The sequence below is a fragment of the Podarcis gaigeae genome (genome assembly GCF_964106915.1).
Source record: "Podarcis gaigeae genome assembly, chromosome: 1".
In the NCBI taxonomy this organism is placed as follows: domain Eukaryota; kingdom Metazoa; phylum Chordata; class Lepidosauria; order Squamata; family Lacertidae; genus Podarcis; species Podarcis gaigeae.
This window is the reverse complement of record NC_139678.1, coordinates 92060777-92074608: the sequence shown is the minus strand read 5'-3', so window position 1 is coordinate 92074608 and position 13832 is coordinate 92060777. Positions and strand designations below refer to the sequence as shown.

The following is a 13832-nucleotide window of genomic DNA, read 5'->3' as shown; positions in this document are numbered from 1 at the left end:
GTAAGAAAGAAAAAAAGATTTAGCCTTGCATTTTAGGGTCAGACCCTAGTGCTGGTGGTTGTTTTTGTCTGGAACCATCTTAGGACATGCTTCTGCCTACTGAATTTCTGTGCAGAGCTATTGTAATGGACTCGGGGTCACCGGGAGAAGTTTGCTTATTTGTTTGTTTACTTAATAACATTTATATTGACTGTAATAAAACAAAAATCCTCAAAGCCGTTAATCAATCAAAGCAACTTTCTCCTGGATCAAAATGGGTGATCTTAAGACCTACAAGTGGTTCAGGTACTACTGACATTGCACCAATTATTACTTATATCTGAACAATAATCCTGTTGTGATTCTTCCTTGGCCTTGGAAACAGAATGTGCCTGTTGTTAGTCACTGTGCGAAACCACAACTAGCTTCACTGACCTGGTAAGTGGTGACTTAGCATCTGAACTTGTGCTATGCTGCCCCTTGGCCAGGGTGACCAAAACTAAACTAATGGTCAATGCGCCACTGAAGTTCACATGCTATGCCTTGCCACCTCAGTTGCCTGATCTGCTTGTTCTACCTCAGGCAACTTTATTTACAGCCATATTAACTTGGTCAGATAGATTATGGTTACTAGGCTCGGAAGTGTAAATCTCTTAGCCCTGTTAGCTTGTCAAAAACGCTTCCTCCCCCCACAACCATCACGTTGGGAATGAAATACAGCCGAGTGCTCCTTTTGCTGAAGAGATCGCCAGAGGACTGGGGAAACTGGGTCAGACACAGCACACCCTTTGATGTGCTGCCTCTCAATCAAATCCCCACCCCCACAAATACACAATCGTCTTAGAAACAAGAGCTGAACCTTCCTTTCACTACTGTAGTGTTTCTGGTGGGTACAGACTGAGCTCAAAGGAACATATGTGAGCACAATTCTGCAACACACACAAACACCTCCCTATAATATGCTCGGGGGGGGAGGGCACAAAAGGTACCTTAAAAAAATATTCCCTCTGCTTCCAAAGTGGAAGAATGGAGGGAATTGTGTACCTTTAGCTTGGTAAAGAGGAGACTGAGAGGAGATAAGATAGCCATCTCCAAATATCGAAAAGGCTGTCACATGGAAGATGGAGCAAGCTTCTTTTCTTCTGCTCCACAGGGCACAACCCAAACCAGTGGATTCAAGTTACATGAAAGGAGATTCCGATTAAACATCAGGAGGAACTTTCTGACAGTAAGAGCTGCTTGACAGTGAAACAGACTCCCATGCGAGATGACAGACTCGTCTTCCTTGGAAGTTTTAAAGCAGAGGTTATATGGTCATCTGTCATGTATGCTTTAGTTGCGATTCCTGCATTGCAAGGGGTTGGACTAGATGACCCTTGGGTCTCTTCCAACTCTACAATTCTACAGTTCTATAAAGTCACAATGGGCACATTAGGGCACCATGGTATATATAGACCCTGGTTTACTGCGTATGAGCTGATCATGTCAGCTTCATTCCTCCCTATTTCTGCTGGGAAAAACAAACCACAGTCTCTGACCTAGCATTATGGTCAAACCGGGGATCATGGTATGTTGCTCTCCAAAGAAGCTACAATTCATAACCCAAGAACAAACCTTGGCTACAGAAAGTAACGGTAAGTTACAAGTTACGGTTTATTGTGATGTGAAAATGCTGCCAGTGGAATTCCATAGAATTTAAATGGTAATAAAATACAATATAAGAAATAAAATCAACAATAAAAATGTAATCAAAAATCACACAGCATCTTGCACAGCACATTACAATTGCCAAAAGAGGTAGAAAATCATTCAGGGATCCACCAAGTCCCTCAACAATCTTGCAAAGGTCCATTGGTGGAAAAATGGTTTGGGAATCACTGTTTGAGGGTATGACATGGAAATCAAGTTGTGTGGAAAAATAATGGCAGCATCTAATCAAACCACCAAGGCACCATCAACTTAAAGTATGTGCTGAATCTTACCACTGGAGAAATCCTCCATGTGCCATGAAGTATATATCATTTCAGAAAATGGCCCTGCTTTACCATTAAGTCAAGGTGAGTTACCCCAAAATCTGTTCCCTGAGCTGGGCAAACATTCAAGGACAGCAAATAGCACACTACACTGTGTATTATGGTATCTTTTACCACCAGGGGAGTCATTCTAATTTTCTTCCTCTGCTACCAAAATGTGTTGGACCTATGCTAAGAACAGTTTGCTCTGATGTGTGTCGACGAATTGCATTGCACTAATGGACTCTTAATATTCTGCCCATCTGACTACAACTTTGTAATCAAGTTACCACCACAATTCTGTCTCCTCTCCAAAAGAACACTCTATGAATGTAAGATCTGTAGTGTAAAAACACAATGCAACTGTATACTAGTTTTATTGCCAGGTTACTAACTCCAAGTCAGTGTTGCAAATCTCATATCAAAATTCCCATTAAAAAAACAAATTAGGTGCACACTTCAGTGTACATGAAGCACTCTTGGCTTTAGTTTGATTTTTGCTGTTCTGGAGCTAGTAAGTTTGCAACCTTTCAGGTGTCCCAAGGTTGAAAGAAATATGAATAAGCTCCTTGTCTTTGCTGCATTGCTTTCATGGAAGAATCTTATCTACTTATATTTGTAAGGTGACTCCATTAGTAAATATAAAAAGTGTCTGGAGAAGATCTTTTAATCATGGAGATAACTGTTTATGATAGCTGTCTTCTGTTAATTAACTTGCATATTCACCTTCACTTAATGTTGCCTGCAGGGGATTCCTAGTAGAAAAGTGCTTCTGCATCCTGGCAGCAGCGAAATCTGCCTGTTTAGTAATCACTAGCTATTATCCTTGCCATCAGCAAAAAATGTTCTAAATGTGTGTTTTTTTTAAAGGAAGACATTGGATTGAATCCAGACCTGCTGTTCTGCAAATGGCAGGGCTCCTTCCGTTCATAGCTCAGAACAAGCAGCAGGAGGAGATATCTGCCAGTTTCCCCTGCAGACCACAACACCTCCCATGCTGTTCCAGAGAGCCCTCCAATCCTCTCTGGAGCAAATATTTTTGTGGCTGAAAAAGGGAAGGGAGAATCTCTCTTTGGTCCACAGGAGTAATCCATTCAGTGGAATTTTGCTCTCTGCAACTCAGAAGCTACAATGGTTAGTTTCCAAAGTTCCATAAAAGCTTTTTAGTGTGCTGTACTGCATAAAAGAACTGGATTTGCAACAGGCAGTCTGAGCTGAAATCTTGGTTCATACATAAGCATTCTGGCTGAGTGGGCTTGCAAAGTCATGATGAGCCTAGGCCCCCTCTCATCTGTAAAATGGGATCACTAGGAAATACGATAACCTCCACAGGGTTGTCCTCCATTCTTATGTCATAAAGATGACATAATAGGACATAAAATACATGTAATAATTAATTGAATCTATATCTAGTTTAAAAGGAGGTATTAACATAGCACAGCAAAGCTTAAGTAATCATTTAGACAATCATTTAGAGAAACCTGAATGAACTGAAAACCATTTTATCTATTCAGTAGGATCAAGTGGTAATCTTTTATTTGGTCTGTAGCACTTCAGGGGATGGTGTATTTGAAAGTTCTCCTGTATATAAAAATATACTCTAAACATATGGATGCAAATCTAGCATAACATAGAGAAACTGAATTAATTTGCTTGACACTTTCAAGCTGTTTGACAAAATAAACTGGGTTCTGAATTGAGTGGTTTGTTTTCCTGCTACAGTGCTAAAATATTTAACGTCTACATCTTTCCTTTTTTCATTCGTAGACACATGGGAAACATTAGTACAGAATGCTTGCAGTTTGTCCCATCATAGGGCCAAACCACAGAATCTATCACATGGATATTGTCATAAACATTCATAGCAGGATTGGGAAGCTATAGTTTCTAAGGTTCCTAGCAACCCTGGATTCAGTCACTAGGAAAGCCTGCTGGATCAGGCAAATGGCTCATCTGGTTCGGCATCCTATTCTCACAGGGGCCAACCTGTGAGAACCTGCCTATGAGGAAACTGCATGCAGGACCCAAGCACAAGAACATGCTCCGCCTCCTGGGGTTTCCAGCAACTGGTATTCAGAAGCATACTGCATCCAACCATGGAAGCAGATCATAGCCATCATGGCTCGCAGTCACTGGTAGACTTGTCTTCCATGAATTTGTCTAATCCTCTTTGAAAGCCATCTGATTTAGTGGCCATCACTGCTGCCTGTGGCAGCGAGGTCCGTGGTTTAACTATGTGTTGCATAAATAGCTACTTTCTTTTGTCTGCCCTGAATCTTCCAATGTTCAGCTTCATTGAATGTCCACGAGTTCTAATGTTATCAGAGACGGAGACAAAAAAACCTCTCTCTATCCACTTTCTCTATGCCAGGCATAATTTTACAAACTTTTATCATGCCACTTCTTACTTACCTTTTCTCAAAAGTAAAAAAAATAAAATTCCAAATGCTGCAACCTTTCTTCATAGTTACCCCGCCCCCTTGATTATTTTGGTTGCCATTTTCAGAACCTTTTCCAACTCTACCACTGTCCATTTATCCCTGCTCTATGCTCCCTGCAACTTAACCAATTCCTGATCCACAAGAGGCCCCCTCCTCTTATTCCATGACATCTAAGCTTACTCAAGAGTCTGAGTACACTATGTGAACCAGATCATCTCTCAATATATTGGTGAACAATAAACAAACAAAAAAATGCAGACTCACATGGTGCGTAGAACATCACTAAAACAGAAGGATGCTCCTTGGTGAACTTATCAAAGTCATCATCTGTTAGGTGATAAACAGCATTATCTTCTTCTGACCAGGGAGTCTCTGGGGTCTGTGGCTTAGGTGGCTGAGGACTAGAAACAAACAGGTAAAATTTAGAAGATGCTACAAGGAGAAAAATAGCAGCTGCCTTCGCGAACTGGATCTTAAAAAATTAAAATGATTCTGTATGTGCTAACTTGATGAAGAGGTTACCTATTCTAAGAGGGTAGCCACTCCCCATGCCCACCCACCCCGATGGCAGAACAGTTTGCGGGGGTGGGTGAGAGGAAAGGGGAGATTGCTATGTCTGGTGAGCCGAAATGCTTGCACTGATAACAACAGTGGAATGCTGGATTCCTCCCATCATTTCCCCACCTTTGCTGCTATGATCTTAAGTTTATGATGATTTGTAACAAAAGGAACAAATACTGAAGGTTTTGCATAACCCAATTAAGGTTAAAGATAATGAAATGAAATTAAGGTACAAGACAACAGTGTTTGCTTTGTCAATATAAAATAATAATAATGGGTATTTGAATATTAAATACCACTGAACAGTTTTATCCTACCAGTGTTGTGTCGCCAAAATTAAAGACATCAAATGGAGTACCCTCCAGCTTACACTCAAACTACGGTACTTATTTTGCCCCCAAGTTCTAGAACTCTGATGAGTCACAAAGATGCCTCTCCCTTTAAACACTTGAAAAAAATGTGTTTGTTTACTCAGTATTGTTTACTTCAACCTTCTGTCTCTTACAGTAAAATACTAAGCACACAGAGTACCTACTACTCAATGTGGCTAATGGACTTCACGTTATTATCAGAGCTGCTTCTTTCTCAGTTGGATTTCCAAAACTTTCCTGGCAATTCAATTTCATGTTTTCAGCCAGAACCGCAGCATCCTTGGCAATTTTAGGATTCCAATTGTGCACAAGTACTCTAGGTTGTTTGGGCAGTTTACAATAAAATTGTTCAAAGAGTATTAGTTCCTTCAAATCACTAGAAGTACTTTAAGAAGGAAGGGACTGCCCCCTCTTGCAAGGAGTCATTAATTCTTCTGATTAAGCTATATATAGATCTTGTAATACAAAACAAATAAAATGAGGTAAAGCATCCTTGGAGCAGCCTTTTCTCCTTTCTCTTTATATCTGTCCCCAAGGCAGGGTGCTTTTTGGAGACAGAAAAAATGCAGCTGGACTTGAAAAGTATGAAGGAAGACAACAGAAACCTGCGGTGTTTGGCCACCCCCTGCCAATCCGAATTGTATTTTGAATTCAGGAATTTCATATCTTCAGCTTTCTTGCAAAAGGGAAATCAGCTATCTGTCTGCCTTTTGCACCTTCAGAGCACAATCATCACAAATTCTTGGTTTTTCGCACCACTCACATGCAGTAATAAGGCAGGTGCCCCAAAGAAATAAACAGAGATTCTATGTTCACAGGTCCTTTGAGAATCAGGGCTGATAAAAGCATTGTTAAAAAAAAGAACCACCCCTACTATCAGCTCCCCCCCCCCCCACTATCAGCCTCTAACAGGAGGCTGAATTAATTGGAAATGTTATTTGTTCCTGTTGTTCTTTTTAATTAGGTTTATTATTTCCCATATAGTGCCTACATATGTTGTCCCATTATTCAATTACACTTTCCAGGCCTTCTTGAGTCACTGCCACAGAGCACTGGACTACCCCATATTACAGACTCCTTTGAGTAATTCATTACTATGCCTATGTGCGGGTCTTACACTGTATACAAATTATAACTGCAACCTCAATTATGGACAGCTTCCAACTAAAGCACGGCTTCTGAATAAGAATTCCTCTCCCCACCCCCACCCCCCGCAGCATATTGATTTCTTTTAGGGGAGGGAAGAAAAGCGGCTGCATCACTTTGCCTTCTGGGAAATTATTAAGTGTGCATTGGAAATTAATTGAGGACAAACAGCTGTCTTTAGCTCTGGACGACTGAAATATCAGCCAAAGCCCAGAGTGGCTTGTTAGCAGAGATTATCACTGGGAAGAGTCCGCAGCTGTTCTGCTTTGCCTTCAGTAGCTGTCGCAGCACTGATATAAAAGCACTGCATATTGCAGGGATTATCAGACTATAATGTAGGCAGATTGGAGGGAAGAAAAGGGGAGGGGGGGTTCCAGACACTTCTAATGTTTCACATGTGGCAGCCAAGAGATAAGGGCCTCCACGCAGAGCCAAAAGGCAAAGAGAAAAGGTACAGGTGATGAAGGCACACATCATTGCTAAGGGGCGGTGGAAGAAATGCTATCTCTCTTCCGCTCGCGGGTGCTGCTTTCTTAACAGACCAAGAGCGACATTAATTCTAAGGGCAAAATTTCCTTCCTTGATCCACACAGTAGGTACTCAATGTGCTGAGTATTCCACTGTAAGAGACAGCAGCCTGAATGCCATACAATGTCACTGAACCATGACGCCTCCAGCTCTGTTAAACACCTGCCTCATCCCATCTACAAAGCTCTTTAGCCAAACAATTGGTTATTGGACACATACCCCTGCCCTGCGCTCCCAGTATCCTAGGATGTGCAGTCTCCACAGGTACAATAATCACTGTTTCCACTGGCAATTTAGCAACCTATTTACATGGATTCAACGGCTACATAAGTTTATTCCTTCGTGGCTATACCTAGAAGTGCACAAGGCAAGACTGTAAACACCTAGGGATGCCCATGTACATTTTTGCAAAATGAGAGGTGGAAAAGCAAAAGATGAGAGCATGATTAAATTAGGAAAGATTCCACAACTGTCCACCCAATGATTTGCGAGGGATCAAAAGATTGTGATGCTGCCGAAACATTACAACATAATGGTTAAGAACATGAGCTATGAACTAGATGTGTCCATGCAAACAGGAACTCTTGGAGTTGCCTAAGTCAACTTCACTGTCTTCTCAATCTCACCTCTACTCTCCAGTCTCTAGTTTGGGAATAGCAACAACAGCACCTACTGCAGGACATTATTAGGATAAGCAAAAGGATGCATATGAAGAGCTCTGAGTACTTCATATAAATTCCTTTTCTAAGTAGTGGCATTACCATCGTCCAACACCCCCATCCCTACCCCACCACAGCAGATTTGCCTACACAGTCCAGATCACAATGCACTATTCTCCATGAGCCTGCGGAGCAAACAGTCCCAAAGAAAGGCAGACAGGAAACCAAATATGTAGACATGTCAAGGCACAGGAGCAGCAAGTGCAGGCAGTATACAAAAGCCCATCGATGGACTTCAGTGGCTCATACCTTGTGGAGCAAAGCACACAATGAAAGACAACACACAGCACAGTAATAAAGAAATATGCTTTATACAGAGTCGGAGCATTGGGTACATGTAGCTCGGTACTGTTGACACGGACTGCCAGTGGCACTCCATGGTTTCAGACATGCTCTCCTGGGGATTGAACCTGAGAACTTCAGCATGCAAAGCAGATAATCTAGCACTAAGCTATGGCTCTTCCTCAAAGGCTGCCATGAAATGGTGTGAACAAGCTCATAGGTTCTTGCATGCTTTCTGTAACTTATGCTTTATTTTCAGTCCAACACCAAATTATAGTTTTCCTCCGATAAATATCAAACAGCTTCACTAACGATGCTCAAGACCTTGCCACAAGGTCCCAGTGTCAATCAATTCTGCTTAGGTCAGGTATTTCTATCTCAATCAAGCATCAAACTTGCCAAACCTATAAATATATGCCAGTGTTTGCTGCATTTTGTTTCGTAATCCAAAACTAAAATGTCCTTCTGGCTATGCTGAACATTAGATACTAAAAGCAAGAACTCTAGTGTCATCCTATGAATCCTGTCTTGCCTCTCAATTTGGATCACCATTCCTACACACCACTGAGCCTGTCTCCTTTCCCTGGTAAAAGATACTGGAACAAAAGATTCACAATCTCTCAGTCAGAGCCATTTCAAATTGTCTGATAACAGAGGTGTCCACAACAAGGGAATGAAAATTTTAAAGTCTGAGGTTTTAAAAATGAAGGTTTTGACACAGATCAATGGCATCCTTCTGAAGTCCAGAAAAGATAATAGGAGAATTGCAACTGGGAAGATACTGCAAATATGAAATAGAAAGCATGGAAACTGAAGCAAACAACCCAGGTTCATCTTTAATAGTTCAGTGTGATGCTTTTATTTGCCTTTGGAGTAGCGATGAAGATGCTGCTATTTGCAAGGTGTCATACTGTTTATTCAAAATGCAGTTCTCAAAGATGTAGGAGATACATTTCAGACACTTACTCTTTCAGCCATTCAATGATGTCCTTTGCTGTAGCACCATAGTTCTCAAAGTTGAACAGGAATTTTCCCTTTCTATAAATGCAACAAAACAAGGTTTGAAATACAGGAAAACCAACAAAATACATGACTGGTATAGCCATTATCTACATGCAGAATAAGCAGAGACATACTCAAAGTAGCAAATGGTTGGGTATCCCCGGACATTGTATTCTTCTTTTATTTTTTCAAATTCAGCTGAGTAGACATTCATCCCTGCAAGTACCTGTAACGACAGAACCAGAAGAGTCTTACACCAGGAGCAGAAGCGTCTTTCGAAGCTGTATTTTATTGCAGTACCGATCATATTTTATAGGAATCTCTGCTTGCTAATAAAGCCACAGAAAAGTTTAACACTTAAAAGCCAATAAAACCACGGTGGATGTTCTCACCACCATGGGCTCATCAGGGCAAGAATTGATAGGTCTTAAAAAACACCCCCCCCCCAAATGCTCTGCCATGTGTGCTGGGACTTACCATTCTCCGTTACAGTAGAGAATGAATTGTGTGCTCATATAGGTTTTGCAGGCAGGAAAAGTTGGGGATTCTTTTAAGCCATAAATCACTTACATAGATTATGCAGTAGGGATGGAGAAACTGCAACCCTCTAGATATTGCTGGACTACAACTCCCATCACTCAACTATTGGCCAGGCTGTATAGGGCTGGTAGGAGTTGGACTCCTACAATGTCAGGAGGATCACAGATTTTTTATTCCTGCTATAGCAGTTAACATGGAGCTTCCTCCTCGTGCAGAAGCTTGGGAATAGAGAAGGGGGAAACAGTTTGCAGTGGGGGTGGAGAAGCATAGACATACATGGCTCATTGATGTCTAGAATCAGAGGCCCAGGGATCATTTTTAAGTGGTCTGAAACGCACTGGCTACTTCGAGAGCCCTTGTCTTTCAGCAGCTAACCTCTCTTCCACGTGTACTATAAGTGTCCATTAACAAAGATGCTCTCTTTTTCTCTCATAAGAGACAGTGCGAACATCTCACAGATGACCTCAAGAGAAAATACTTATTTCAAAAGCCTATTATATATTAGCCTGTTAATGGATTCCTTTTTATTATTAATCAGGAACACCAAAGGAAACCCCATGTGAAGTTCACTGTGCCATTAACATGGAAAAATAGAAGGTGAAATGGGCCCTGCTTAGGAAACACTGATGGTCTTTTCACATATTATGCAGGGGGTGGGGAAAACTTTTTTGTTACTTGAGTGTCCAGTTCCAGCTCTTTTATTTGTACCTGTATGATGCATGTATTTGCAATTACTCATTTGTAATGTTCAGACCACATTTTTCCTGATGTACGCACAAAAAAGTAATGCTTGTTAAGATCCTCAGAATCCGAGTGGTTTAGTGGGCAGAGTATTGGGCTTGGACTGAGGAAGTCAGGAGTCAAACCTCTGTTCAGCTATGAAGCAATCTGGGTGGCAATAAATTGCTACCTCTCAGCCTAAGATACCCCAGGGGACTGCTGCAAAGAGTCAGTGTGGTGCAGCTGTTCAAGTATCGACCTAAGACTGAGGAAACCAAGATTCAACAAAAACTCCACGCTGTCATGAAACTTACTGGGTGATCTTGGGCCAGCTACTATCACTCATCCTAACCTACCTCCATGCATATAAAATTTGATCACCCAAAAGGAAGTTCACCATTACAAACACTCCAGCCAGGGGAATGAGCAGACCTTCTTGAGCTTGCTCATTTTTCATACCTGCTGGAAACACTACTGCTAGAATATACTTTGGAGCCTTGCCTACAGCCACAGCTCTTTAATTTATCTTCACAGCTGCAGGCCTGGTGCCAGGCTCATCTTTTACTGAAAAGGGAGCAGACTTTTGCCCTGAAGGATGAGGAATACTAGAAAAAGGCATTTGGATACAGAGCCTGTGACTTGCCATCCTCTGCTCAGAACAATAAACTACCAACTCTGCTCCTCCAAAGCCCCAAGCACTTTTAAAATGAAACTACTCAGAGGATTGGACTGCCTCTCTCTGGGTCTAAGATTTAGACGCAAGTCATCTTGTAGCTATATTCCTCAATGGCCAGTTGCTGAAGATACAACTGGAAGATTAACTCTTGATTAATAACACTGAAAGCTTAAATCCCTTTAGCAGCACAGTGTTAATCTAACTGCACCCACTTCACCCTCCCCATCCAAAAGCAGGATTTTTCTTTCACATAAAATGCTGCTCAGACCAAATATGCTTGGAGGTACCGTGAAATAAATCTTAAAGCAGACTGTTCCCTTCAGAAGGTCAGCTGTTGCTCAGAAAGCATTAGGGGTTTTTTATCTATATACATAAATAACAAAAGCAAACCTACACACAGTCTTGGTCTTTCCCCAACCCTTATCCACCATTCTGAAACATCAACACCTACTTTGAAGAACATCAAACGGATTAACGGGGAAACCCTTGCATCAGCAACCTCTGCATTACAGATTCATGAGGTTGCTTTTACCAACTAAGCAATTCCATGCTTCTACTCAAGAGCTTTCAGTCTTGTGTTGTGTATATAATTCTTATCTGGAGAAGAGTGCTAAGAAAGAGGGGGCAGACCCTCTCTGCCCACCTCCCTCCGCCCCAGTTTTATGGCTCATGCAAAAAGGAGCAAGACTGCAGGGCAACCTCTTGAGATTCTGTTCATTTTACAATATAGAGCTGGCAAGGCATCAACTAGGTGGGGGGAGAGGGAGGATAACCTTTCCCCATGAAATCTACAGTAAACACAGTCCTAAAAGCCTCACCGCTTGTATTCATCCCACAGTCTCCTACCATCATGTGGGGCAAGTGGAGCTCTCTCCAGCCTCCATCAAGAAAATGGACTATAGATATGACGATGCAGCTAGAGTGCGTATGGGCACTGCACCTCTCCCTATAGGAAAAGGAAAAGGTACCCCTGACCATTAGGTCCAGTTGCGGACGACTCTGGGGTTGTGTGCTTATCTCACTTTACTGGCCGAGGGAGCTTCCAGGTCATGTGGCCAGCATGACTAAGCCGCTTCTGGCGAACCAGAACAGCGCACAAAAACGCTGTTTACCTTCCAGCCGGAGCGGTAAATATTTATCTACCGTATTTTTCGCCCTATAGGACGCGCTGTCCCATAAGACACACCTAGTTTTTTGGGGGGGAAATAAAGGGGGGAAAATTATTTTCCCCCAGGCGCGGGGCTGGGGCGGGGGAGGCCCAAGCTTCCCCCGACCCCAGCCCCCAAACAGGCAGCTCTCTGCAAGCCGTGGGAGCCCAGCGCTGGCTCCCGCTGCTTGCTGAGAGGTCCGCGAAGCCTGGACGCGCTGAGCTCAGCGAGGGCAGGCTTCTGCATGCAGGCAACTCTCCGCAAGCAGCGGGAGCGCTCCCACTGCTTGCGGAGAGGTCCGCGAAACCTGGATGCGCTGAGCTCAGCGCGCGCATGCTTCGGCATGCAGGCGACTCTCCGCAAGCAGCAGGAGTGCTCCCGCTGCTTGCGGAGAGGTCCGCGAAGCCTGGAGAGCGAGGGGGGTCGGTGCGCACCAACCCCTCTCGCTCTCCAGGCTTCAGCGAAAGCCTGCATTCGCCCCATAGGACGCACACACATTTCCCCTTCATTTTTGGAGGGGAAAAAGTGTGTCTTATAGGGCGAAAAATACGGTACTTGCACTTTGACGTGCTTTTGAACTGCTAGGTGGGCAGGAGCTGGGACTGAACAATGGGAGCTCACCCCGTTGCGGAGATTTGAACTGCTGACCTTCCGATCGGCAAGCCCTAGGCTCAGTGGTTTAGACCACAGCGCCACCCGTGTCCCCATCTCTCCCAATATTTAGCTACAATTAACTGTCAGTGACAAGCACCATGTGGACAGAGGGCATGAAAACAATATTAGGTACTGATCAATATTTGTTACCCAACAGTACAACTACCATAGTGAATACTGTCTCTTGGATTATGATTCTTTGAAGGTTTTTCATGACTATGTTTTGTATTGTCAGTTTCTTTGACTTCTTTGAAGGAAAAAATGGGATGCCATTTAAAAACTAAATATGGTAAGATCTGTTTGCATGTTGCAATAGTTGTACAGAAAGGAGAGAAAACACCCACACACATGAAGCTGCACAGAAACAAAAACCAAACACCAGAACATTCATTAGACTTGCAACTCCTCTCACTTACATACATGCCTTTAACTTCTGTGGATGCTTGCTGGAAAGATGGCATCATTCTTTTGCAAACACCACACCCTAATATATGAGAGAGAGAGAGAGAGAGAGAGAGAGAGAGAGAGAGAGAGAGAATTAATGACACCATTAAATGCATCTGCATGGACATCAAATGAAAACACCCCTACATTTCCTGTCATTTCCACTGAGTTAGAGCTAGGGAACTTACAACTTAAAACACACTGAATTATTCTTGACTTGCCAAGGTCCAAATTTTAGGCATCTCCCATTGGCCCTATATTCTAAAGCCTTGTATACCTGAGGTGGACCCCAAAATGGTGCCTCTCTCCTCTCCATGGAAGAGGAAAAGTGCAGGGAGGTAGATTGACATTGGGATTTGCTGCCCCAATGGATCCTGTCAACTGAGGCAGTAGCTTCACTTTGTCGTGTGGGTGGGCTGGCCCCAAGTATGTCTCTTTGATGGCTTGTTCTAACTGCAATTTGCTTTTTAATTTTATAAATACCATACAGCCATGCTGCATCATTTAAACCATAGCATTCTGATTGGTGTCTCAAATGCTGTATCTTGTTCCCCACTTCACATTACTCTCCACATCATGTTGGAAGTGGTATACACAAATCTCTTATAT

At 42.7% G+C, this 13832-nt stretch overlaps 1 protein-coding gene across 3 annotated transcripts in view; it reads right to left on the bottom strand.

Annotated features, from left to right (window-relative positions):
• Nucleotides 1-13832, bottom strand: part of PDIA5 (protein disulfide isomerase family A member 5) — a 142265-nt gene that overhangs the window by 58359 nt on the left and 70074 nt on the right. For all 3 annotated transcript variants that reach the window (XM_083744371.1, XM_083744370.1, XM_083744372.1), the window contains exons 8-11: nt 13196-13263; nt 9176-9267; nt 9006-9077; nt 4697-4833 (exon numbers count right to left, since the gene is read on the bottom strand). In XM_083744371.1, coding sequence (XP_083600497.1) covers nt 4697-4833; nt 9006-9077; nt 9176-9267; nt 13196-13263 — 369 coding nt within the window. The remainder of the gene's footprint in view (nt 1-4696; nt 4834-9005; nt 9078-9175; nt 9268-13195; nt 13264-13832) is intronic.